Source organism: Metarhizium robertsii (assembly GCF_000187425.2).
Source record: "Metarhizium robertsii ARSEF 23 chromosome Unknown MAA_Scf_4, whole genome shotgun sequence".
NCBI lineage: Eukaryota > Fungi > Ascomycota > Sordariomycetes > Hypocreales > Clavicipitaceae > Metarhizium > Metarhizium robertsii.
The window spans coordinates 690042-717099 of record NW_011942182.1 but is presented as its reverse complement, the minus strand read 5'-3'; the positions used below and the strand labels follow the sequence as shown (position 1 = coordinate 717099).

The 27058-nt window shown below is 50.8% G+C and overlaps 8 protein-coding genes across 8 annotated transcripts; 5 read left to right on the top strand and 3 right to left on the bottom strand.

Moving 5' to 3' along the window:
• Nucleotides 1-1650: 1650 nt before the first annotated feature.
• On the bottom strand, nt 1651-2883 carry MAA_11064 (uncharacterized protein; the record flags this gene model as incomplete). Its single annotated transcript, XM_011413030.1, has 1 exon — nt 1651-2883. One exon carries the CDS (start codon nt 2881-2883, stop codon nt 1651-1653), a length of 1233 nt encoding a protein of 410 aa, XP_011411332.1.
• A 378-nt stretch (nt 2884-3261) lies between these two features.
• MAA_09889 (MFS transporter) lies at nt 3262-5089 on the bottom strand (the record flags this gene model as incomplete). Its single annotated transcript, XM_007827887.2, has 4 exons — nt 3262-4191; nt 4233-4402; nt 4469-4569; nt 4626-5089. The coding sequence occupies 4 exons, from the start codon at nt 5087-5089 to the stop codon at nt 3262-3264; spliced, it is 1665 nt and encodes a 554-aa protein (XP_007826078.2).
• A 2257-nt stretch (nt 5090-7346) lies between these two features.
• On the top strand, nt 7347-7682 carry MAA_09888 (uncharacterized protein; the record flags this gene model as incomplete). Its single annotated transcript, XM_007827886.1, has 1 exon — nt 7347-7682. The coding sequence occupies one exon, from the start codon at nt 7347-7349 to the stop codon at nt 7680-7682; it is 336 nt and encodes a 111-aa protein (XP_007826077.1).
• Nucleotides 7683-9987: 2305 nt separating this feature from the next.
• Nucleotides 9988-10212, top strand: MAA_11063 (non-specific serine/threonine protein kinase; the record flags this gene model as incomplete). The annotated part of the gene is made up of 1 exon (XM_011413029.1): nt 9988-10212. The coding sequence occupies one exon, from the start codon at nt 9988-9990 to the stop codon at nt 10210-10212; it is 225 nt and encodes a 74-aa protein (XP_011411331.1).
• Nucleotides 10213-11913: 1701 nt separating this feature from the next.
• MAA_09887 (NAD dependent epimerase/dehydratase) lies at nt 11914-12866 on the top strand (the record flags this gene model as incomplete). Its single annotated transcript, XM_007827885.1, has 2 exons — nt 11914-12052; nt 12103-12866. The coding sequence occupies 2 exons, from the start codon at nt 11914-11916 to the stop codon at nt 12864-12866; spliced, it is 903 nt and encodes a 300-aa protein (XP_007826076.1).
• Nucleotides 12867-14265: 1399 nt separating this feature from the next.
• Nucleotides 14266-15992, bottom strand: MAA_09886 (Major facilitator superfamily domain protein; the record flags this gene model as incomplete). The annotated part of the gene is made up of 4 exons (XM_007827884.1): nt 14266-15188; nt 15256-15390; nt 15457-15745; nt 15831-15992. 4 exons carry the CDS (start codon nt 15990-15992, stop codon nt 14266-14268), a joined length of 1509 nt encoding a protein of 502 aa, XP_007826075.1.
• Nucleotides 15993-19327: 3335 nt separating this feature from the next.
• MAA_09885 (Ribonuclease H-like protein) lies at nt 19328-20260 on the top strand (the record flags this gene model as incomplete). The annotated part of the gene is made up of 1 exon (XM_007827883.1): nt 19328-20260. One exon carries the CDS (start codon nt 19328-19330, stop codon nt 20258-20260), a length of 933 nt encoding a protein of 310 aa, XP_007826074.1.
• A 4266-nt stretch (nt 20261-24526) lies between these two features.
• MAA_11062 (secretory phospholipase A2) lies at nt 24527-24895 on the top strand (the record flags this gene model as incomplete). The annotated part of the gene is made up of 1 exon (XM_011413028.1): nt 24527-24895. One exon carries the CDS (start codon nt 24527-24529, stop codon nt 24893-24895), a length of 369 nt encoding a protein of 122 aa, XP_011411330.1.
• Between the last annotated feature and the right edge of the window lie 2163 nt (nt 24896-27058).

Below are 27058 nucleotides of genomic sequence, written 5' to 3'. Positions count from 1 at the left end.
CACTTACTTCGGTGGCTTGTTTACCCAGATGTAGGATCCGGGCATCGACCCAGGACCCTCATAGCAGGTTTTAAAGCCATCGTTCATGCCAAACGGTAGATCTAAGGAGGGCAGTGTCTGAGAATCATGGGCTGGATTACTGCTTGTCTTAGAATAAAGCGGCATAACTCGCGTTGCGGAAAGCCTGTCACGTAGTCCCATGGTGGCCGACGTTTCAACGTTGTCCCAGGCTAGATGGCGACACTTGATGAGAGAAATTACTATTCACGTGTGAGCAGCATCGCGACGTCGCAATGAATGTCAAAGCCGGCCGCAGACCATGGCGCCAATGTAGGATTTTTAATGCTCTACCCTGTTCTTGGCACTTCAATGTTGACATCTTCTACCCCGTCAGTCCTGCCCAGATTGCACATGCGCCCAGGACGACGATGGTCGAGCATGGGGGTTCGCCAACCTACATGTCTCGAGTCAAGTAACTTCAAATGTTAGCTCATGCGGGCATTTATCAGATACGAGGGCCGCAGCTTGAGGGCCCTGGTCACAAACAAAGGATTTGCATCTTCAGCTGCCGCAATAGCGTTGAGCAGCATGGACACCAACGGACCGCCTTTGGCTTCAACCAGCACGGGGATGTGGCAGAACGTATCCTCGCCTCGTGTCCGTGTGAAACTGGCCATTGACTTCATCTGCGCAAGATCCGGAAACTGATCGGGTCCGGTGCATCTTCACCATCGCCAGTTGCTGCCCAGTTCCTCAGGAAGATTACCACGTAGCTCAATACAAGCTGTAGGCCCAGGTGATGGCAGACAGTCAGGAAGGGCTCTGTAAGTTGCGGTGGAATCTTATCCAACGGCTTTCCATCCGACGATCCGCCCATGTATACGCGTGGATCGTGAATGCCAATACCACGTATGCTCGTCGATATTCCAGCTCAGTAGCCAGTTCAGGGCCTCTTAGAAATAGTAAGCGGTGTATTTTCTCTCCTATTTCGTGTGGATTTTACATCATCGGGCAATGTGGCAGGTATCTTATCTCAGGGATCGAAGTAAAGGTTGGAAACCCGTTTCAGGGGTGACATCGGAAAGAACACCCAGCGACTTGGAGAGCCCAAACATCTCCAAACTTGGTATTTTGGTAAACATTCTATTAAAGTACGGAAATGAATAGCAAAGTGTCAACTAGTTTATCAGTGGACATCCTGTTCTTCCTGAACCACTTCTGAGGGCCTGCCAATCGTTTACGAGCTAATTATATACAGCAAGACAATGGGGAAAATAGCGTTGATCCCTGGCGTCATGCCGTAACGCCCAGTGTACGCAATCAACGAGAGCCGCGCACCCTTTAACGCATTTAACAAGAGCTGTCAGCCACGGCTGTTTTGGACAACCCCATCCCCGCCAGCTTGGCTCTTTAAGATAAGAAACGTGTATGTTTTGAACCAGTTCTGTCTCAGCTCTTTTATCTGAAATGCTCGTATACCTCGGGTATTTAAGTGAGATCCAGGCCGTTTCAGATATTTAACACAGGTGGTGGCAATAAACCCATCCTCCCAATATCACACGTTGCCAACGTGTAGCCGCCGTAAACTCACACCCATATGCTTCATTTTGTTTGGGGCAGTATCCCCCCGTCAAATCGAATTCTTCGATACTACTTCCGTCCGCTTGACACCCCACGGGTTGGTGGCCGGCCTCTTCGCTTTGGTCGACCTGGCGGTCTGCCCCGTCGAGATCCAGGTTCAACTACACTCTTCATAGTTGGCTCAACGCTGCCAGAAGTGATTGTATGTTTGGCCGGGTCGAGATTGCCGGCATTCGTTCTCTCACTTCGTCTCACCCCGATAACGCCAACCCTGCCACCGATGACTCTCCGCGTCGCATTCCTAGGTCTGCCACTTGAAGTATTCTTGGATATCACGGCAGCCGTCTTCTCAACCCGGCTGGTAGCCTGATTTCGTGCGCTTAGCAAAACTCTTGGTCGACCTCTTCCGCGATGACCACCTCTCTTGGGCAGTTCGGCGACACTTTTGCTACTACCATCAGCCTCCTTATATGCAGCCAGCCGAGTGCTTCGTTTGGTTTGTAGCACCACCTCAAGCCGATCTTTTGGGAGCACAGTCCAGGTCGCGGTGGATAAAGTGCTTTGAGTCCCAGATTGTGTGCGTTTTTGCTGCGGGTTCCAAGAGGACTTGCTCGCCAGGTGTGGCTTCTTTTCGTTATTGGACATGTCATTCATGTTCGAGGTGAGCTTATTCTTTTGCAAGATCCAATCATCACCCAAGATCGAAGCAGCCTCCTGCTCGAGATACTGGTACGCACGCTTTCGGGGTCGTCCAGGGAATCTTCTGGACACATTCCGTGCCTCACTTAGCGGCGTACTAGAACTGGTCGGCGGACGACGCCGAGGTTGGAGCTGAATCGGAGACGCCAGATGCCTGTCAGTAGTTCGAGATTCCTGTGCGATCTGTGTTCCGGGCGTGGCCGGGCTTGGAATGGCTCTTGGGGATGTTTTCCTGTTCAAAAACCCATCCGATTGCTTAGGTATTCCCAACGAGAGTCGCAGAGCTTCGTAGTCATCTTCATCCATCTCGAACGCTGTATCAACGGGACGTCTCCTTGGAACGGGGTCGACGGGAGCAGTGGGATGACCAGGTTCAATTTGTTGCATATCTGGTGCCGTATTTTCGTCATTCAGTTGTGAGGATGGGATTTCTGCTAGGGTGTCATAGTCAGACTCGGTTTGGCACTCTTCCATGAGTGCCGGCTTGGCCATCAAATCTGGCCCCTGCACCTCGTTGCCGTTGCTTAAACTGGAAGGAGCATCTGGGGGGCCCGAGTCTCTTGCCTCAGTGGTCACATGAACCATAGTAGTGTCTTCCTCCATCTCAAGGAAACTGAGAAAAGCAGACGCTTTCGTTGGCAGCTGTTCAAGTACCTAGGTACCTAGGCAAGCAGCCGAGTGTAAAATATTCGTAGAGAGTCGCCGAGTTTTTGGCTTGCGTAGAGAGAAAATCAGTGGGTACGTTCAGGAGAGCGTAGTAGAAGGTAATATTTCAATTTTCACACTGGCAGCAAGAGTGTTACCGCAAGCAGAGCGAGCATGATTTGTTCACAGGTTCCGTTTATCTAGTCACCAGCTGCGTAAATTCACAGACAGCTGGCATACATCTGGCAACTAGCAACGCGTGACATTCATTGTTATGTGAGAATGAACTCACTCTATCTTGAAATGTACCTACAGGCAGTTAGTTCACAAGGCCTCTCAACATTTGTCATCCATTTCGCCATTCATAAAATTCTCATGTTCGTTTCCATCATTCATCCCCAACGCCGTCAAACATGCAAATATCGACACGGCAGCTGTTCCCCACCAACCCCAGGCGACCATTCCAATGTCCAGCCCAAATCCATACCACCGCCCTCCAACCACGGTCCCTACGGTTCTGAAGCCGGCCGAGACGCTTTGTCCCAGGCCGTGGATGGTCCCCAGGACGCTAGGATGGGGACTGCAGTTGTTCAATAAGAGAATGCTGGCCGGCAAAGTTAATGAACGCGCCGTGGTGTGCAGAAGCAGAACCACAATCAGACCTGTCCATACATACGCGCCACTGGACGGCCGTGGTGGCTCTGTTGACGACGGAAGAATCGATATATATGGAGTTATAAAGTACGCCACTGGAAACAGGAAAAGGAACCACCGAAATGACGGCAGAGTCCCCAGGCGAGTTTGAATGGGTGGGTAGCAAAATATCTCGATGATCATCCCCAAAACGCCCAGGATAGAGGTGGCCAACCCCACCGTTGCTGCTGACATACCCAGACCCCCAGTGAATAGGAGCGGCAACGATTGTTTTTGAACCGTGTGACTCGATGTTCGATATCGAGGAGTTGAGAGAAACAGGGTCCAAATATTGGCAAAGGAACCGAGGTGGAAATCGTACAGGGCACTCGTGAGCAGGGTAAATACAACATTTCGAGTCCAGAGTTGGTTGAATGACAATTTTCCCGTTGTCTTCTGTATCCTGTACATTTCTACACGTTGTGTAGTTATGGGCATGTCCTCACCTTTTGGCAGGGCGTGATACGACTGCTTGCCGGCATGCTCGAAGATCTTTGACTTAATCATGTTGCCTAGATACAAGCCAAAATCGAAATGTCGGCTCCTGTCGCCTAAAGTCTTCTCGTCTGTCAGCTCCGCCAGAGATCAATCGACTCCAACATATGGCCACTCACCTCTTCGAGAAAAAGATATGTTGCAATGGCCGAGATGGTCAGAAGAAGGGCGTTAACAATACTAGGTAAGGCATATGGATTCTGGTATATCCACTGCGATTCAAATATCGCTGCTTCGCCAAATACCTGAGGAAAGATTTCGATCGGATTTGCAAGCAGGCCCCCAAGAACTGCCACACGCATCAGTACCACTTCAATGCTACACATCTGGGAGTTCCCGATAAAGGCATTCTTACTTGGGCCGATAATGCCTGCTATATGGAAGCTCATTGGTAAGATGAGAAAGGTCAGGGATCGGTATCTCTTCTCTACCGTAACTTCTGCGATCATGGTCCGACTAATCGTTTCAGAAATAAGCAGGGTGCCTGGATAGATCAAGACCGCAGTACTTACGTGATGCCGACAGCACCATTGATGGCGCCGCCCAAGGCTCTCCACAATGCTGCTTCGTAAAATGAAGTTGAGAATCCATATCCTACGCATGATACAGCTGTACCAGCGAGGCCGATGAGAAGCACGCGCTTACGGCCACACCAACTGGCGTCCGCAGCCTTGCCCCAGAGGATTGCAGTGAGAACTTGAGCACCGGTAAAACAGCCCTGCAGTATGCCGGCTTGTTTCGATACCTCTGCATCTGACAGCCGGTCGTCAAAGTGTTTGAGCTGGAAGAAGATGTATGCCTGTAATGAAGTCACTTGCAAGAAGTCGACGAGGCGAGATGCGAAGAGAATAAGAAGCTGCTCTTTCCGTGGCACGGCACGCCAGCTAATCGCTTCCTTCGGTTGGTCCTGGTCTTTCCCATGATAGAAGGCAGATGAGGCGGCAGGATATGCCCGAAACTTTTCCATGTCTACCATGTTTGCAGAACTGTCCCAGGCTTGAGGATGTTGTTTGTCGCGGGTCCTTGCCTTGGGGGTCTCGTCTGACCAACGAAACCATCTGTGTCGGCTCGCCATGACCTAGCACATTGGTTGTTGCTGCCAACTTGGCCAAGGTATGCTCTTTATATCCTCTGATTAATAGGACATAAAAGGGTCTAAAGCAAAGATCATTCAAGGTGGTAATACGGAGTTAGATTGATAACCAGTGGAGTTAGATAAAGCAGATTGACACCAATGATCCGATGCCCTCAGATTGATGCTTCGGCGTCGAGGGCTTGTTGGAGGTAAACCTGGAGCGCAACCGTTCTCACCGTCCTCTGTTCAACCGCTTGGATCGCGACAATGAACCCAGGAGGCTCGCCGAATCGGCACCACACTGTAGCTACCAGACGCTAAGAAAAGAACGCCTGAAATCAATTCATCGGAAGGCACATCCTTTACAATCAGTTGATTGGATTCGTCCGATGCGCACTGCTGAGGCTGAGGCGTCGGCTGCAAATCGGAAGCCTCGGAGTGTTGGTGTCTTGGCGGTAAGAGGAGGTCGAAGACACCGCCACAGAAATGAAAGGAGCGTTTGGCGTCTAGACTTGCTTACGCGTCTGATCTGTTGATAAAAAATAACGGTGTTGAGATGTCACATATGAAGGATGGCGAGCTGGAAGGGTTGGTTGATAAGCACGCATGTGTGTGAGCCGCGGCCAATGGCTCCTTTCGACTACGTCAGCGACGGAGGCAAGTTATTGCAAAACTTTGAAGGGCAGTGTGGTGTACGCGCCAAGGATACGGAGTACACCAAGGGCAAAAGCGCACGCGAAAGATGATGTCGTACACCATTGGTCAGTACTAGAAAGAACGTTCGAAGCTTGTGCGAGCAGGAATCCCCCAGAACCTTAACGGCTGCTAACATCACCCGGAAACGATAGCTTGGCCCCTCTGCAAGACGCGAACGCATCGGAATGAATGGCAAAAATAGACTTGTAAGCTTCTAGCAATGGTCCTGTCGTCGCAATTCCGCAGAAGACATAGTCTCAGCTTTGGGTCGTCGGCAACAGTGTCAACTTGGTGGTTACGTATGCTTCTTTCAATTGCCGGCCACCGCCGAATTGGGGGCTATCGGGCCTTTGCTGGTGTTGGCACTGGGAGAATAAACGACCAATTCCAGCTGCGGCTACAGGAATGACCCTTGCCTCATTGATGGAGGGGCTTGGTATCACCGGGCCAAGGGTTGTCAGTGGCGCGTTTGATTTGAGCCTCTTGCAGGGTAAGGGGGGTGTTAAACAGGAAACGTCCACTTATAGCTGAGCATACAAAATGTCTGACCGCAGACTCAGTTATTGACGATTCGGACACGTTCGAGCAGGCGCGAAACAAAGTTCCGCTGCCCTCGGTCCCTTGCCAACAGCCACGGCGTGGCTTCGCAAGTCAGGGGTCTAGAGACTCTAGGCGACACCAGGTGGGATCTACTAATTGATTCGCAGTTATTCAGCTTACAGAAACCAAAATACATTTACCACGGAATATACGCCAGTGTTTAAGAGCGAGTCTAGTATATTTCTGGTAAATTTCTTATCCGGCTCCTTCGCGTGGGAAAGAAGACGGTTTCGGTTTCAACACAGGTCGATTGTTCTCGTGGAGCCGATGGGCTTGGCGGAGACGGACGTGGCGCTCGGCAGCCCGTCCTACGCACCCCCTCCCCCTCCTTTCTGCGGTGTTTTTTGTGGCTGCTTCACATTCAATCCCTACCAGTTCTTCAACGCCGGCCTCTGTGGCTGACCTTAGTTGACGCGATAGTCGACAGAGCATGGCATGTACTTCCAAAGTACCTTCTTGTACATTCGAGTCTGGAGAAGGCTGACGTGGTGAGGATCTTGCGCGTCCCGCACATATTCTATTGTACTCCTCAAATTTGTCTCCCACGACACGCTACCGCTGTTTCCTCGCCTAGCTTTTCTGGGAGAGCAGCATCAGTCACGTTTTCTGTTTCATGTTTTAGTCCTCGATGTGCATGACCAATAATCTGGGGATACCTTTTTTTAGCCTTTTCTTCCCCTGGTGATGTCCCCTGTTGATGATCTCGTGTTAGTTTCGAATATTGCCACCGTAAACCTTCTTCCCTTCAACCTCCTAGACGCATCGGGTGTTACAAGCTGTTGCTTGCTCGAGCGTCGTCAACTCTATGATGTGGTTCTGCAAGACGACAAGTTCGTACGATGTCGCGGGCTTTGTCACCACCATGGCCACCATGTTTCCGGTCCTCAGCCTTGCGGTATCCCTTCACGCTTGTGTCGCCAACGCTGAGCAAACAGTATACGTCTCGTCTGGAAGCTATGATGAAGGTAACCTGGGCAAATACCCCGTCCAAGACTTCAAGTCTGTCCAGCGTATTGCCCCCCGGCCAAACGTTGTTCGCCAGGACAGCCGATGCACAAAAGAGTTGTTTACTTTTTTCTCGCCCCGTGGCTATGTTGAGCAAGCAAAGCATCCTCAAGCAACTATTCTTGATCACAATGAGCATTTGATCTGGACTTCCGGATCGGACAATAAGCAGATCTACAACCTTATGGAGTAAGAATACAAAGGTCACAAGTACATTGCCTTTTGGGCGGGCAACGATGCTGTAGGAAGCCATGGCGCTGGCTCTTACTACATGATTGGTTACTTTCTGCAATACTATTACTATTACTCTACTCCGTACACCATAATTACTATGCCGAGTCATGGATATTTTCTTTGTATAATTAACACACTGCAATAATGCGTCGCCGGTGCTACTCGTGCCACGCCACGCTTGTCTGGAACTCCATGTCGCAACACTCGCACCAACCAGATCACCCATATAACCACCTTTCAGCACCTTGATCTAATTTTATCCTCTATTCACCCACCTTCCAATCTTCTGGCATATTGAAATGGAAGTGAAGATTAGGAGTCCTTAAAGTATATTGAAGAATTTCCTGGCGCCAAACTGGCCACGGCTACTCCAGAGTTTGGCGTACCATGCGGGCGGCTTCGTTACCGCCTCGAGGGCCGCACCTGGAGACCTGTCAGCGCAGACAAAGGCGTCGATATTGGAATACCAAACCCTAGTGCAAGATTCTAGTTCAGGTGGATACAATAAATTCGTGGCCTTTCAATAGTTTTCTATTAGCCGGCCGGCGGCATGATAATAATAACGCCATGCAAATTATCGACTGATATTGGAATTATGCTTTAGCACGAATACGACACCTAGTTCCACCTACATAAGTATGTAGCCTAATAGCAGATAATAACTGACAAGTTATCGGCTGATAATAGCGTCCGTGACCCAGTTTTAAAAACCCTGCCCTTATTCCCTGGTCGGATTTTGCGTTTGATTTATAGCTCCAAATATATTATTATACTAGGTTATATTATTATTATATTAGAATGCATTTATCTAGAATTTCTTAAAATGCCTTTAAGGTATATTTCCAATTAGGAGCATATATTATCTAATAAGCACCCTGACTAGTTCATATCTTGGGAACCCTAGTTGTTATAAAACTTATAAAGCATGAACTACTTAATTAATTAACTTCTACTTTTTTAGATACTATATAAATACCGCATTTGTCTTAAAGTTACTATGTGAGCTTTTTTGTACATATATAGCTTTGTAAATCGCATCTAGATAAAATAGTTAGGAGCTTCTACCTAGAAAAACTAAAACAACAAACCGCGAGCCTTTAACTCAAGTTGCTTACATCTCCTACTACCTTTGTATTAAACTCGTTTCCAGTTATCACGCTACTATGCTCGTCTTGTCCTTGTTACCTGGTGCTCTTGGTGCCGCGGGGGTTAGCGCCGGTGGCTGGGCAAACGTTTACGTGGTCGCGACCTCAAACGCTACAGGAGACCCGTTTCCACAAAGGCCTCTTCTTTGGGCAGAATTGAAATGCTTGTCCGGAGAATGAAGCCGTCAATCTATCATTTCGAGGCCAGGACATCCAGAATGTTGGCTGTGTATCCGGCCTCCCCAACGAGCAGAAGCTTAAGGAAGGACAAGCAGGAACAGGAAAGTGTCAGATTGTGGAATTATCTGAACTCACAGGCCTGAATGGCGGCCGTCTTCTTTACAAAAGCTTGGGGGGGGGGAAGGGTGCCACAGGGATAACACAGTTTTCAGAATTGGAAAAAAATCTACCATCGGCTGGCCAGGTGGGCGAACAGGGCACTGCTGAGAAGACTGAGTCACAAACGCCAGGTAACGCGAAGCCTGATTCAGAATGGTCAACGGAGTGTCTCAAAATAGCCAACGACAAGGTTCTTGAGTGCCTAGCCAAAAGCCGCGACCAAGTCAACCGTTCCGAGGCCGTCAAAAAGTGTAACAACCAAGGCTTTGGGGCAGGCACTAGCTGCGAGGAGGGGAAAGAATATCGTGGCGGATAAGGGCCCTACCATGCAAAGCTGAAGATGTAGCTCGAGTACTCGAGGTACGCACGCTCGACTACCACCCATGTTAATCTCAAGTCGCTGATTTTAAGGGAATAGCTACAATATTAGGGCCCAATTACCTCTATACATAGACTATAAACGCTATCTATAGTCTAGGCTTCTTTATCTTATACTTCTTTACTAGTTAGTTAGGTCTTGCTATTGATTTCACGGCAAAACACTCGTTAGAACCTCAAACAAGCCCTATGGCCGAGAATATCCGAGAATATTAAGCGTCTCAACAACATCTCAAGCAGCTAGATTCGGCCGGATTGCCTGCTGGCCTTGATAGCTACATTTAGCTATAAAAAGACTTAGATCCCTCAATAGCTAGGCTTAATAGAAGGACCTTTCTGACGCTCCTATTATATCAATATTATATTAAAGATGTAAGGCGGGACATAAGCATCATTTGGACCATGGGAGGCAAGGAGACTAATTTCGCTTTCCAACACAAAGCTCGGTGGGACAATGACTACAAGGAAATTACCCTCTTCGACAAGAGCCACGACGGAGGAGCACTGGAAATCGCTCACCCCGGAGGCATTCGACTCCGTGTCGACCAACTCTTCATGACGGTCAAGGTCATCATCGAGTATAAAAACCCAACTCACGTTCCCGCTGTGTCGCAAAGCCCGATGTGAAATCTCCCCAACGGCCACGTCCTTGTTGGATATGGCTTCAGTGGTGTATTCAGAGTTCACACGCGGCGGCAAAGTCTTGTGCGAGACGCACTTTGGTCCACAGAGTCGATTCGGCACCGGTGATGCCCCGTCATACGGGTTGTTTCAACATTCGAATCTTGTGGACCTGCTTCAGGATCATTAGTAGATGTGTGAGCGGAAATGCATGTCGACATGAGTCCAAGCCAATTCGGTGGAGGCGCCGGAATGTGGGAGGAGGCAAGCCGCTCAGGGACTCGGGCGTCGTCATCACTGGATGGCGGCAGGTTGCAGGGTGTAGCCGAGGCAATGGCTACCATGCATGGAGCTGATGGCCTCCCGTTGAACTGTATTTAGACACGGCTGAACTTAGTGAAGAATGATGATGATTTGCGAAACGCGTCACGACAGGCAGTCGCCCACAACCCGGCGCTTGGGTGACGGACAGCGAATGTTACTTTGTGCGTGGTGCGGATACAGCCGCCCTGGCAAGCGCCGGCAATAACGACGGCACCTGGGATCAATTCAATGACAGAAAGTGCACCGTCGGGGCAAAAGGAAGACGCGGTGGCCAAGAATGGGGGATTGGGGCTGAGCATCAACTGAACTGCCTGTCAGGGCGGCATCTGGAGCTGCGAGTTCTCAATACGTTTGGTCCACTAACCAACACGACTTTGACCCCAAGTTTGAGATGATGGCTTTCAAAGTGTCTGGTCAACATTGAACTTGCTTGCCCCACCGTCGAGCGCTGAAAGCTCAGAAGCCTAGAAGCCGCGTCATCAAGCCTCCCCGCGCACTCGGTCCAAATGAAACTGCTGCAAGCAGACTAGCAGTCCCCTAGAGCCACAAAGTAGCCGTTTATCCGTTCTTTTCGCCTAGTTTTTGCTTTGCCAAGACAACCGCCAAGGCTTGATTGTCATTGCACGCGGCAATGTCACCAGCAAGTCACTGTGCTGTTGTACGCCAATGTGCCGCCTCAAGGCACCAGACAGTACCCAATTGACATGAATTGACATCTGGATCTTATCGGCGACAAGCCCCCGTGCTACCGGGCTCATCCATGCAAGAAGGCCTGGGGCGTGTGATGTGATGCCCCTGCGCGCATGTCTCCCTGGTGGAGAGACGACACTTGCAAACCAAGCATCAGTTCTCGCGGCCGAGTCGTGACGAATCCTCCGACATTGCGTCTCGGTTGCGTCGAGTTGTACTTGGTGCAAAACTGGAGGCCTGTTCAATTGGCCCCAGCCTCATGACGGAAAATAAAGCCAAAAACACGCCCTGCTCGCCGGGGAGACCGGGGTATCACACGCTTACAACTATCGGCACCATCTCCCCGTGCCTCTTTTTTTAATCACGATAGTCTGGGTCGTCGGCTGTTGTACGTCTTGGCAATTCCCGGGTCACCACGTATCGGCCCGTCGACGCTGACCATGACGACGACGGCACTTCCGATCCTATTCAGCCGGAAATCGCCCATCTTCATGCCGTACTCGATATAACGCTGATCGAATAATTCCATTCCCTTCAGTTTCGAGAGCACAGTTCGTCCCCTCGCTGTCCCTCTTGCCCTCATTTCTTACTCCTTTACGAATTTCACGAAATCGCTCCTTTCCCTAACCCATCCAGGATATTAAAAAAAATCCTCCCGTCCTACTTCACACAGCACATGCCAAGACCAGAAAAATGCATCATTCTTCAAAATACAAACCCAAGCCCTTCACCGACATCTTCACCCCCGACACCGACATCAACCGCAGCAAATGCGTCCGCACCGTCCCCATGAAAGTCCTCATCCTAGGCCTAGACCGCACCGGCACCGCATGTAAGCAACTCACCGACCCGTGTGCCCCCTCACTCACTAACAACAAGCAGCTCTCCGCGCGGCCATGAAGCGCCTCGGCTACCTCGACACATACCACATGACAAGCTGCCTCGAGAACCCCCCCGACGCGCTGCTCTGGACAGACGCCCTCTGCGCCAAGTACGACGGCGCGCCTCGCCGGCCCTTCACCCGCCGCGACTGGGACCGCCTCCTCGGCCACTGCCAGGCCGTGAGCGGCTGGCCCGCCGCCGCCTTCGCCGCCGACCTGATCGCCGCGTACCCCGAGGCCAAGGTCGTCCTGACCACCCGCGACGTCGACGCCTGGCACGCCTCGGCCCTCAAGACGGTGTACTGGCGCGCCACGGACCCCGAGCTCGGGTACCTGTCGCGCGTGGACTGGGCGGCCGGCATGTACTACCCCCTGCTGAGGAAGTTGTTTGACACCTTTTTCGAGGGGGACTTTGCCGGCCGGGGGAAGGAGGTCTTCCGGCGTCACTGTGAGGAGGTTCGCCGCCTCGTGCCGGGGGACCGGTTGCTCGAGTATCAGGTCACCGAGGGCTGGGGCCCGCTGTGCAAGTTTCTGGGGGAGCCGGTGCCGGAGCACGCTGCTTTTCCGAATGTCAATGACGACGAGGAGTTTGTGCGCCAGTCGCGCCGCCGCAACAGGGACCAGATGAGGAATGTGGCGTTTCGGATACTGGTGTGGTTGCTGGTGATGCTTTTTGCTATTGGGCTGGTGTGTCGGGTGTTTAATGTTGGCAGGGTTGTTTATACGCTGGCTGTGCCGCTGGGATACGACGTTTCTCAGTTGTAAAGTCTTTTCTGGGGGTTTCCAACGGCCCTGTGGCGTTGTCTGTAGTGTTGGGGTTTTGGGCGTGGCTCTATCTATGGGTTTAAGATAGGCGTACTGGTCGGTATTTCCTTCAAGACGGTGTATTATGAACCTTGTCGCCGTACGTTGTCCCGTGCCATCATTGATGGTTGCATCGGGGCCAAAACGTGGCAAATCCCCTGTTAGCTCCAAGGTAGCCACCTCCCCGCCTTGGTATCCCTGAGTGACAATGGCATTTTCACTGCGTGGTAATCGTTTCTATCCAGTATCTTGGAAATTCAACCTACCAACTATTTTATTGCCAATCTCAACTTCAATGTTCGCTTTGCGCGCAATCAATAAAGCTCGGGCATCTTCCGCGCCCCCCACGCTCCGACTTCCCCTTTGGGATGGGCGTGTGCGAGATGGTTGGTCGACAATGTCGCATGGTGGCGGGTGCTGCCGGGTTTTGGATATCTGGACCTTTTGTTTGTCGCCGTTTTGTGGAAGCGCTCGCGGATGCGCTCTTTTGTATGTAGATTGCATGTCTCGTGCGCAGAGTTGAGATTGGATGTGTAGCCTAGGGTGAGCTGTCGCTGCCGAGTGAGTCGCCGCAGGCTAAGCACTTGCCCCCCATGTACTCTGTGCCGACGTTTCGTCAAGATTAACACGGCACCTGGGAAATAGTGGTCGCACCAGGCGCATCTACAGTCTGGTCTGGTTCTAAATTTACTTGTCAGGTGCTTTGCTTACTTGGTTCCCGGATACCACCGTGGTCCACCGGTGCGCTTGAATCCAGATGGGCTTGCCCCGTACAATGGGGAATGACGGCATCGCTGGCCGGAAAATAGGTGCCGCTTATGCCGCTTGCTTTAAGCGCGGAGTCGTTTATATATTAGGCGAAGGGGTCTCCACGACATGTCTTTGCATCTTTCCAAACATTGTTTCTGTTGCCTCCATATCTGGTCTTCGCCTGGTGCTGTATCTTGCGAGATGGCGCGCTCCCTGTCGGCTTGCTCCCGAGGTTGAATTATGCCTTGACTACCACGCGGAATACCCGATATGCACACATTGGGCAGGCAATAGACATTGAGACATTGACACTGTTAGTTGACAGTCATATGTCAATTCTCACATAGTATTACATATATCAGCGAGGATGGACGGGCGCCAAGGAAATGGCAGGTTTGTCCAGCCTTGGCGCTCCCAACCAAGAAGCCCATCGCCACGACGCCAAGGCGGCAGCCATCAGATGAAATTGTGGAGTGGGCTTGGCGAGATTGACGACAATCCAACGACACGCAGGACCAGAAAACAACTTTATACTTGTGGCGGTAATTTTTCTCCGCAGGCTATTAAAATGCAACACAAATAGACCACATCATCCAACATGACTGGGCCTTTACTTGACAGCTAGCTTCTCTGCTACGTGCTCATCTTGCGCAACGTCGACGCGCTCCGAGTCAACTTTGCCCAAGCCAAGCTGAGCAGTATCCCAGCCACGGCTCTCGAGAAATTCACGGAAGCGCACATCTTCATGAGTAATGGTGTCCTGGCCAATGTTGGGGATGAAGAAGAAGGCAATGGCGGCTGACAGAATCGACAGGCTGGAAGCCACCCAGAATGGATACTGCGCCGACTTGACTTTATCATCGCCACCAGCGGCCTGGATATAAGGGAAGACCCAAGTCCCGACAAAAGCACCAACCTTGCCGATAGCGGCGGCAATGCCATAATATCGACCACGAACACCAGTCGCACACGTCTTGGCAGCCAACAGACCAATGTTGTTGCCAGGGCCAAGCTCGCCAAGAGTAAGGAAGATCCCGTACAGGACAGCAAATCCTGCAATATGGTTGACAATCTTGCCATAGACTCCAGCCATGATGTATCCGACCACAGCCTGCACGAGAACGCCACCAATAAGGGTATACTTGGGCCCAACCCAGTCAGAAACGAAAGCACCGAGCATCGTGCCGGGCAGGTAGAACAAGTTAATTACCGTGTTCCAGCCAAAGACTGTGGTTAAAGGAGCGTCGCCGTCATAAATTCCGGAAAGAATGTCGGATGAATATATGCCGAACGCATACGTGGAGAAATCGTAGAGGAACCAGATGGTACTAACGCACAACAGACGGAACCAGTAAAATCTCAGCACTAGGAGGTACGGCGTCTGCTTTCGCATCGACTCTCTGGAAAACTCCTCGGGCTCTTTCAGCCGCAATCGCAGGAGGAAGAGAACCAGGGGAAACACTATGCCGATGCCTAAGCTGGTGCGCCAGATGGTCGAGAGATTTTCGTTGTGGCAGGCAGCGGCGACAACATCTGAACCACCATCAGCAACGCACCTTCTCATGGAATATCGCCATGCGAGCCATGTCTGAGAACTTACATGGGACAAAGGCACCAAACACAAAGCCCCAGTCAATCATGGAGTTTGTAAACAGGATGAACCATCGATTCCGGGTGCCGCTTTTAAGCTCGCCGCTGGACTCGGCACAACCAACACTACCAGCAGGGTACTCGCCTGATGCGCGTCAGCATTGGGTCAAACTCGTCATTTGGGTTGCGCTGCCGCTGCGCGGTCGCATACCTCCAATGCCGATACCGACAAAAAACCTCCAAGCAGTCAACATATTGAACATGCCGACAGCATCTCCCTTAAAATATGAACCCGTGGCCAAAGCAGTAAAAATAATGAGGATCAAGGTCGACACAACAAGGGAGTTGGTTCGCGACCAGTGGTCAGAGGTGAAGCCGAAAATGAGCTGGCCGACTACCGTACCAGCAAAGGCAATATCTGCGACATACTTGGCAGCATTGGACGACGTGTAGACGGTCTTGTACTGGAGATTGAGCACAGTGTTGACTGACCCAATGACCTATAGAATCTCCGATATTAGCGATTCCTATTCGATCTTCAGCTTTACAAGGCGCAGTCATTGCTGCTTCTTTACCGGTGCGTACGTTGTTGATGTAGCCGTCAGAGAACAGTCCTGCGCCGCAAGCAAAAACAGGCATGGCAGCCTGGAAGAATGGTTTAGGCTCAAGAGCTGTCTCGATAGCAGGCTGTTGGCCGTTCTCTTGGCCTCTGCTGCCCTCAATCTTCTCCTCTTTGAGATTCGACATGGTGGATTTTGCTGTGGTGAGTGTCTGTAACAATCAAAGGCCACTACAAGAGGCAAAGCATCTGATGGGGAGAAAAGGCAACAGAAGAGCAATCTCGCAAAGACGCACAGACAACCGTGCAGCCGTACAACGAGGAAGCAATGGTTAGCCAATAAGAAGGGCTCAGCCACAAGCACTCTCCAATGATGGTCAAAACACACAAGTCATCAGAAGCCCTTTGCGGGAAGATGTTGCACAAGGTTGAATTGGGTAACCACCTTGCAGTGGGCTTAGGGGACGCCGGCTCTTTTGTACGAACGGAAGGGCCGTCATCAAGGATGGCCCCCAGAAAATGCGAACGGTTCAGTGTTTGTTGTTCCAAATGAAGATGGGTCCAATGACTGCGGCTAGTAGACAGTCGTCAACGGTCCATCAAAATCGATTGCAACCCTGGCTGCCCCATCGTCAACGCTTACCCACCCTTGTCACCCCAGAGCCATTACAGTACGATCGTTGTTTTACTCCATAGAACTTGGAGTTCAGAGTACCAACACGCCGTTTGTCGTGTCAGTGTCATTCATGATACCGCATGTTGTTGAACTCTGTGGTCCCTCCCCGACAATGGCTGATGATGGCGTTGAAGCCCCTGGTCGGCGCAGCGCGGTCCATGGATGCAAGGGTTTTGGTGGATTTGGAGCCGCGGTGGCGCCAAGTCGACTCCAGGGCAAGTCTCCGCAAACCGCTAGACCGTTGTGCTATCCGCCATTAGCTCAGCGTGCAGCCTTGGATGAGCGGACATAGAGTGCTGTGTTCGTCAATCTCTTAAATTACACCGCAATACGGGGAGGCGAGGAGGGGAGAATATGGAGATGCGGGCCCTCGGCTGGTGTTTCGCAAAAAGGAAGGAGCGGCCTCAATGAGAAACAGCGCACGGGAAGGTGGCGCCCACAAGAAAATTACAGCTCCTATTGCACTTTGCTCCTGAACATGGACAACTGCAACCAATTCAATCCTTCAACCAGCACCAGCGGCCAGGTGATGCGAACGAAGCGCTGTTCAAAGTTGGGACCAAGCCGTCTCCAAGGCCAGCTTGCACCATTCGGGCCAGAGCACGTCAATCCCCAATCTTGCTCACGGCCACTGCAAGCTAAAACCGCATCATCGCTCTAACTACAGTAGCACCGTTATCAACAAGCAAGAGCCAGAATCGGTCCTTGTCTTGCCCACGTGTTCACAAATACCTTGGTAGGGTCAGATTCTCCACTTGGTCCTCGTTCCAATGGCCTTTCTCATGTCGGTTAACGGCACAATGGGATATGACGTTGTCATGTAAGATGGTGTGAGCATCTTGGTCTTGGTTGGGCAACGCGGGGTACCTGAAGCCTGGGTTCAGTTTGCCAGCAGGATGTTGGCTTGACCAATTCCATTGAACAACTTTACTCTGCAAAATGGCCGGGGTCCATTGTTTTTCAATCTCTTTCTCTCTCCTGTCGGCCATCTCTTCAAACAAGCAATGTCCTCCGAATAACATCAACGGCGGCAGAATCGAGACGACTTTCGCATTCCGTGGTTCTCGGCATCCAGACTCTGTTGGAGCGTGCAAGCGACCCTTGCTAGCTTAGTAGAATGAAACTGGGGTAAATGGTTGCCGCCAACTTTCGGCACCAACTCGGGACGGGAACACCGAGTGAGATTCCACATCGAGGTAAGCATGAGAGGGCCTAGAACTAGATATGAGTGCTCACCCGATACGAGCTCTTCTTTCCTTCTGAAGTTGCTGGCATACTCTCGGGGCTAGGCAGTAAGTCGTTTCTGATTTGGTTCTCATGACAGCTTCGTTGATCTCATGAATCCTTGCGAAACAGCACCTAGTCTCACATCACAGTGTGGTATACCTCGATCACCCTTTCAAAATGCAGCAGCGCGCGACAAGGCTGTGCAGGTTTAGCTGGATGTACCAATAGGCGGCCGGATCCTGAGTGTCGGTATGGGTTTCTATGCCGTCTGTCCATGTCGCCACATGGCACAAGAAGTTTTGATACAGCGTTTTGAAGTACCCCGAGAGCAGCACCGATTATTCTCAGACGTCGAGTACTATTTGGAGAGATGGGCGCAAAACAGTTGGGGAAAATACGGTAAAGAGAGGAATACCTCTACCTTAACGTGAAAGAGAATATAGCTCAAGGATAGTTAACGCCAGGAATAGACAACGGTATTCGAAATAAAATCACCAGGCTAGAAATTAGTTCTTCTTGGTGTAGCTCTTGGTGTCTGGGTAACGTGCCCTCGCCGCTGTTCGTGGTAGGCAATAGAGCTACTACCTAGCCTGATTCTACTATGATTCCTGGACAACTGTCTTTGACGGGTGTGCAGTGTACATGCACACATGAGTCCACTCTCGCAGCAGAGCTTGGAGACATTGCATTACAAGGTGCGGGTGATCGCAAATGATGCTGTATGATGGAAAAATATGGACGAGACGGATCCATCAGATGATAACAGTATAGCAGTGAGAGATTTTGCAGTTCAGCCGGCACCCACGGGTCCATCCAATTACTTCATTGGAATCATGTGTTGGCTAGTCGAGTCTCGCTCTTGGTTGTCGGGCCCTAGAAAGGACTCGGATCCGACAGCGAGACAGCGTACGTCCCAGTCATGAGGTTGCCATTGGCCTCACAGTGTAGGAGGAAGCGAAGGCGGCACTAGCTGGCTTCCATCGAGGTTCCCCGTCGGGCACGATTCGCGCGACTGTATGTCTACGTAGAGGTCAACGTGCTTCTCTCTGGACGTTCACAAAAAGAACAACCCTGAACGGTCTGTCTACGCGCCAAAGGCTGCTGGAGTCTAGGATTCCGGAAAATTCGTCATCTAGACTTTTGTATAGCATCATCGTTAGCTGAGGGTTTTTTCGACAAATGCAGCATCGGATATGGTATGAATAAGAATCGACCCGGAGAAGGAAGGTAAAGTAGCGAGAGGAATTTCCATTAAACAAGAGGAGTTCGTCCCTAAAAAGTAGAGTACATCGCCTTGCGGTGTGAGTGTTGGTACGCCGAATGGTGTTTCGATACAGGATACAGCGCTGGAGCTTGGGAATCAGAATGGAGAGAGGGCACGGCGAGGGGGAGCCAGCAGAGAGGGCCTGGTCCTTTTATATTGACATCAATATGTCAAATGTGTGCTCTCCAGGGCAATCTCCACGTCACCTAAACCACGCAGTCACGTGTGAAGTATTGACCAAAATCTTCGCTAGCTAGCTGCACTTTTTTCTGATCATTATCAAGCACTTGAACTTTTCTTGCAATACAACTTTTCAGTTGCATCACAGGCTCTAGGGAGCCACGCAGAATTCAATCATGGAAGGGCAACAGACTCCAGCTCAACCTGAACGTCACGTCTTTTTAAGAGAGGGGACTGTCATCTTGCGTTGGTTATTCGGATACTACGATAAGCGAGGCTTGCAGGGCTGGACCACAAGCCCACACTGGCCCCACACATTATCCACCTGGGTGCCGCAAAAGCCAAAAACGCGATTTAGAGAGGCGACCCTTGTAAGCATGGACGTCGACGAGCTCAAGGAGAGCGAAGGAATTCCCGTACAATTCCACATTGGCATCTCGGTCCTGCGCACCCAGGATCTGCACGACAAATGCCACTTGCCTTTATCACACGCAGATTCTGACCCCTACATTATCCGATCCTACCACTGGGTTGTCGAAGATGAGAATTATTTTTCAACCCATGACAATACTTTTTGCTTCGGGAAACATCGCTGTCTTCCACTTGCTGACTTGGACAAGCGCTTGAAAAAGCTTCTTGCACGATGCTTTCCACTCGTTCTCGTCGTTCACGGAGGCCATCGTGAAATAACCCTCTTACAAAAACTCAATATCAATCTCAACCCCATTTTCACGATTGACACGACAAAAGCTGCTCGCTACCCACTCCAGGCTTTCTACGACTTTTCGCTAAAAAGGCTTCTGAAAGAGTTCAATATTCCCTTTACTGGCGAACATCTCCACATTGCAGGCAACGACGCACACTTTACACTCAGAGTTTTGCTCATGATTGCCGTGTGCGACGTACGACGGGAGTTGGGGTCAAAAGAGGTTCCGGCATGGGTGCCCGTGTTCGAAGCAATTGCCCGGGCCCCATTGCCCCCGATGCCACTCAAGCGTGCACAAAAGGCAGCCAGGAAACGAAGAGAGGAGAGGGCTGCTCTTGGACTTGGGGGGCCTAACGTTGTGACAAGGTCTCAAAGCCGGCTTGCAGACGCAACGCATCCATAACAACAGTCTTTGCCATCAAAGGTCCTTGGGTTTGAAGAAGACATGGTCGGGTATTCGAGGGGGAGCGGCTTCCTGTGGCTCTGCAGTGGATTCAGGCAGCGATGGGGTGGTGATGCGAGGACCTTTCGACGTTTGGCTGAATCGCCATCACCGGTAACAAGTATAGCTGTTGCTATATTGTTTTTATGTCGTTCACGTACGGATGCGACCAAGGGATAGAGTCGTTGGAGTTCTCGGACGGGATGCTAAGCCCGTTCGTTAGAGACGCCGGAGTGGAAGGAATGTCAGAGGCCGTGATTGGGGCCTAGTGACAAACTCTAGCATGTACGCTGGTTCTCGATTGGTATATCTGCATATTGCTTGCGCACAAGACGATGATGCCAGCGAGTTGGTTGTCCTACACGTAGGGGTAGGCAAAGCGGGCGAGGCGGGAAGCTACACACAGCTTATTTCTTGCCGAGGTGCCGTATTCACTCTACTCGGCCACCAATTTTTATCACGCTTTACCTAAAAAGCGGGCATAGTAATAGCAGGCAAACACATATGTAGGTACTAGTTACCCAGAATATGACCAAATAAGATGACCGAATTCTAGAGACGTACCATGGTGCTTTTGCATAGTATTAGTCAATCTTGGGGTCAAACTTGTTCTCGAGACTATGCAAGTTGGCATGACCTTTTAGAACATTACTCTCACATATTCAGATTAAGTCTTTAACCACCAATGCAAGACATTATATTTGTCCATGCCAGAGTTTCGGTTTATGAATCAATAGGGCTGCTTTTATGTAAAAATGCCGGTAATACACTAAAATGCCCTTGTCTATATCCTAGCATTGACCATCCTTGAGTTACATTCTCTTTCGAGTCGAGTTAGGGATGTTCTTCTGTCTACCATATACTCTCCAACTATTCACGCTTATTTCCAAGTCTTGATAAACTAAAGTCACAGGTTTGGTACGTTTACTGGATGGCTCGGATCTCGATCCTGGGACGGGGATGCCATCATTGACACCATATCTAGCTCTGTTAAGAAACAAAAATACTCATCTGCCGTGTACTATTCCGTCATGGAATGAGTCTTGAGAATCCACGCCTTCTCCATGACATGTTGGTATCCCTGATGTCGAATAAACGTTCTTTACTTGCCGTGTAGGTTTCTAGCTCAAAGAAAACAGCTTACAACCGCTGTGATTGAGTTTTATCAACTTGGCTCATGTATCCTATCAAGACGAGCCATGGGTCCCTTGTTTTGGCTCCGAATGCTTGTGCATTGGGGAAATTCGTGGGGTTTGGAGAAACGACATGAAGCGAGCCAAAAGCGCGGTGCCGTCGTAGCTGGCGCTCTTCCGTGAGGCAATCTCATACTTTTATATCAATTACACAGCATATATCACTCCATTTATTTGAAGTCAAGACGTGTTGCGCAATTTCTTGACATACCTAGTTGAATAGATGATCAAACCATGAGCGAAACAGCGGGATACTACGAGCCATTTAGTCCGTGTACCTTGAATGAAGTACATAATGTCTAAATATGATGATGAGCAATGGACAAACGATACGACGTATTCTCATTCTCCCACAAACAAGTCCACACTGCGTCTTGCAGTGCTTAGCTGAAACAACTGTAGGCCACGGCGTATCGCCTTTAATTTATGGCACGACGATGTCGGCCCTGCAGCGTCTAGTTCTGTGCTGATATCTCTCTTTAGGCTGTACTACCTCACTTTTAACACCGGAAAGAAGCTCACGTTATACGCCATGTCGAACGTCCCCCGGGAAGCCGTCCGATACAGTCTGGTCACTCTTTGTGGGGCAATCATCTAGATTGTTGCCATAATTTGCCAAGTTGCGCAACAGGATCTCAATTCACAACAGTACTCATCTATGGCCATGAAAAAACGCAAGCTCTAGAGTCATCCAAGCCTCTTGCCTGATAACCATTCATGTGCCACGACATACAATCGAATCAGCTCATCCTGTACTTTGACATGGAGTCAGCCTGGGGACACGATGCCCACGCACCAAAATTTTGTCTTTCAACAGTTCTGATCCTTATTCTGCATCCCTAGGTGGAAACTGTTGGAACTAAAACCCCAGACAGTCTGTTTCCAAGATGCCCTACTGCCTTGATGACAACGATGCGGCCCGTGTTGGAGCATCACTTGCTGCAAGATGACGACTTGGTCACTGCAACTTCTGGCAAGACGGTTTCGGCAAGACTGCGACAACCAAGGTCTTATCTAACCGTGAGATATCCTGTCGAGCGTGATGGGTATTGGAACAGATGGCAGGCAATCCTGGACACGCAATTGTTCTTCTTGATGTGAAAATCTGACACTACCACCGTCAACATGAGACAGACTTGCATACGGCTCTGCCTCTGCCGCAGGGCAAGTTTCTCGACTCGGCGGTTGAGCTCTGGGGATGACTGCTTCAAGAAATACACCTGGTCCATGAGGCCTGCCAACTCAGTTCCGCATGTACTCTTCACTCATCCAGGCGACGCGTCCAGTTTTGAAGCAGCCGCGGCGGGAATTGACTAATTTCATCATGACACTGTCATTAACGATCCCAGCCAGAGAGCAGTCTCATCATGCCAAATATGAATGATATCCCATTCAATGCCGATAGATCAAGCGAGGCAAGTCGACAGCTGTCCGCCAAAAGCATTTATATATTCTTAGCTTCAGACCTTGGTTTAGCAAGAGTGTATGTAAAAGGTGTTTCTGAATGGGAAAGTAAGGACGAAACGCATAGAGCACAAGAAACCAATTGGTATATCCAGTATTTCACATATTTGACAACTTTCTTAAGACGTTGCAGGAATCCTTGGAGAGAATTGAAGAAGGAATTAAGTACCATAATCTCATTATTCATCCCTCTTTGAGTAAATAAACGGCTGTTAACTGCTTTAAACGGTTGAACTAGTCCCTGTTGGTGATGTTCTCACTGACAGCTTCAATGCGACGTCGTATAAGTCTCAGACAATGTCAAAGCAAGACGACTATGGTTGGAATTGTTTTTGCACCGGAATATAAATGTCATTTGTAAGACTGGGTGGCTCCTGCAGGCAATGACAGTGAGAAGCGTAGATGGTCGAAAAACGGCTCTATCACTAGCACACCATCGCAGCCATGCAAGTATGCTATTCAGAATAGTGTTGCTAGACTTGGATTGACATACAGTCGTTCAGTTCAACGTTGCCGTCACTTTATACATGGATCCGTCTGACGATGGAGTGACTACAGCCAGTATTCACACACGTGGATGCAGCTAAACGCACGTAACCGACATCATTGCATTTCATCGGGTACATATCATGAAGCTACATATTAGACATGACCTTGACATGTATTATGAAACTGTTAAGAAGGTGCTAATCAATTCTTCAAGGGGTCATTATTGAACAATTTAAGGACTGAGGCTGCACACGGTCTTGAGTCCAAGTGCCGCAGGATATTGCACCAGTTACCACGGCAGAGAACCAGGTGAAAGTCACCGTTCTTTAGCATGCAAGATTGTCGATTTCACTCTCAAAGCCTGAGTAACCACCGGCGCTCTGTATTTTTGTATTTATTCTCACAGCACTTTGTCTGAAGTAAAAGCTGGTGGGCTTGTATGAGAAGTACAAGGGGCGTCTTCACTGGCGATGCGTTGTTTGCCGCATGGCTCTTGTAAACTTGTGAATCGATCCAAATCGTCCATCCTCCGAACCCATCTGCCAAAGTTGGAAGGCGTTGCTAACGAAATGAAGGCTTTGCAGGGTTAAGAATGCCCATAACTAGGTTCTCTTCTACAGTATCATAATAGTTACACTATGGCTTCACTTATCAACATCAGTAACAGCGCATCTAGTCATACTATGCTCTGAATCGGTAGGTAGAAATGTGCTATTTTTCCGCTTGTAAAATACGGCCATGTACTCACTCAACTCGGGCTCTCACAAAGACCTCTTGGACTCGACACCACTGCTTCTCTCCTGTACGACCATATTTTGCAATAGACAACAAAACTCACTACTCTAGCTAGTCCCGCTCAAACACACACCCTTTCTACGCACGAAGGCCTTCTTACAGTCTCACAATGAGCCAACCCGCAAACAAGTCTTAGGTGCCTCAATTCTCACCTGTAACCACACCTCCAACTCACTCTTACATCTAGCAGTCAGCAGAGTGAGGCTTGCAAGTTGCAACACATAGTAGCACGAGGCTACGCCCCCTGCCAAAAAGCAACATTGAAAATACTAAACCATAACCGCCCATGGAAGAATCTCGCTCATCTGCTACGGGATACCAGCACGGAGCACTCGGGGTCCAGACCGCGAATAGGGGGCACCTCCACGACAAATCATCACCACAAAGTAGCGCCGAGTCCCACGAGCACCCATCTGCAATTGAGTTTCAACCAACTGAATCATACCTGCGACGCTGGCGACCCTCGCCGCAGAAACTGGGCGGCCGTCACGCAAAGCAACCACAACTCAACCCCAAGGCCACCCGGCGGCCCAATGCCCAGCGTCGAACTGCCTCAGCTCGCCGCGGCGGCGAAAGCCTCTCGGGCATCAGTCTGTGCGCAGCAGAGCCCGTCACACGCCTCGTCCCGTGCGTAGCAGCCAGATCTCACTGCTGAAGCACGCCGAGGCACAAGATAAATCGACCAGTCATGCGCCTCCTGTCAAACGGGCTCCCCAGTCCCAGTCCCCCCCCCGGGTAAACGCCCGCGGAGCGTCGTATCGGTGGTGCCTTGGTTCGCGGTGGCAACTGAGTGTCGGCGCTCGACTACGCCGTACAGTATAGTAGTTGACGTCTCGGGGCGTTCTAGTTTGCATCGAGCTTGCCAACGTACGGCTGGGAGTAGTAGTCGGACGTCTTTTCACCCCGCGTGCTTGACGCCACGGCTTGTCGCGAGGTTGCGAGGCTTGTCGGCCATGGCTGGCGCTGCCTCATGACTCAGGTTGCCACGACCCACTTTTTGACCCGAGCAGCATTTTCAGGAATCACGATTGCCGAATCGGGATGTGCATGTCGTTGCCGGAATGGACGGGTGGTCAACTGGTGGCATTTACCCTCCAGTTAGTCTATTTCGAGAAGCGACACGATCAAAGGAAAAAAAAGTCGATGGATACCCTATATGTCGTCTGGGCAACTCTAAATAGGGCCATCTAAAGAATGGCGGTGCGTTGTAGCCGGAGCCAAGTAACGGGATCTAGTAAACTTACACCAATCCCACACTAGTACTATCGAGAGTCTCGCACGAAAAGGGATAGGATACTACTAGTACAAGGTTTTTTTTTTAAACTTTAGACAGACTCCCCAGGTGCCAGGCCAGAGCAGACGCACGCCATTGGCCGCAGAGACTAGTAGTCGCCGGCTAGTTCGTTCCCTGGCAGTTTCTACGATAGGAATGGACGGCAAAGTTAGTTTTTTGACGGGCAGGCGGCCCAGTTTCGTCGCGCGAGTTTTCCCAAAAGTCACGGCTTGCCGACGGCCTTGGACGCCAATCCCCTAGCGTCAAGGTGCTTCAATGTTCCCACATACATACACACATACTACAATGGCGCCCCCTCTCATGACGGATACATTCCTCAGGAATCTGATATGGGGGCGATGAGCCTGCAACTTGGTCACTGGGCGATGTTTCTCGGAGGGCTAGCAGAGCCCACTGCATAGAGTTCCCTCCAGCAACAAGACTTGTGCCCCGTTGGTCCGATGCCAAGCAGCGCGTCTGTGGTCACGCCCGACGACTTCCTCGGGTTCGTCATGGAAAGTCAAGTGCCTCAACCTCGCACATGGCAGGTCAAGAGGTAGAAATCGAATCCTACCCAGCAATCAAGCCACTACGGCACACGGACAGTCGCTCCGGCGCCATCCCGCCGCTGCAATTGATCCGTTTGCGAGATTTGCCAAACTCCGTTGGTCTCGTTTGCCACCCAGAGCCTTTCTGATGTTGCAACATTGAAGGCTTTGGAACAAGACAAACAGAGTTTCCCACCAATCCATTCAGAGTCAAGATAGTCGCAGGATGTGGTGATCCGATGGTCCCCATCCCGATCCCACATCAACCGCCTCGAGAAGCATTCGATCTCCCATCTCGACACTATGCGGACTAGCAGTTTGGGCAAGGCGGCTTCTCGACGTTCCGTCCAAGACGGCGAGGCGGCTTGTTCCATCCAGATCCAGTGCCAACGACTCGTCTGGGACACCCATTGCGACTTCGTAGCTTTCCCGCGTCAGCGTCGCAGCAGCAAGGCCAGATTCGAGGCCTTGGGGCGGCGGTGGCGGCGGGCGAGCGGTGGGAATAATGGCCGCCCTTGTTCCCCCTTGAAGGGCTCAAAGGACAAGACAACAGTGAACTCTGCTGAGCCGCGGAATGCCAGCTCGTCCCTGTGGGCACGGCAGCCGCCTCCGTGACCCGCCGGGGGTGACAACGGCCGATGGACGATGCCATCCAGATACTCCGTACTAGTAGTAGAATGTGCGTGGAGCGATGGGGCGCGTCGGCATCTGTCTGGACCTACCTTGACGTCCCTTCCTCTCCATGACGGCCGGAGCCCGGCAGTTTGTGTTGTTCCAGCGTCAGCCGATGCAGCTAGGGTCCATTCCAGCGGGTCTCGACGTCCATCAATGGCATCGATACGATGGCCGTTTGTCGACGGCGCGGTGCTGTTCGTCTAGACGGGGGAGACGTGGTGGTCAAGCATGGCCGAATGCTTCCCCAGCCGCAGGACGCTGGCTGCCGAGTACCACGGGCCTAGTGCCCTTGTTTGATGCGTTGTTCGAGCCAGCTTGTACG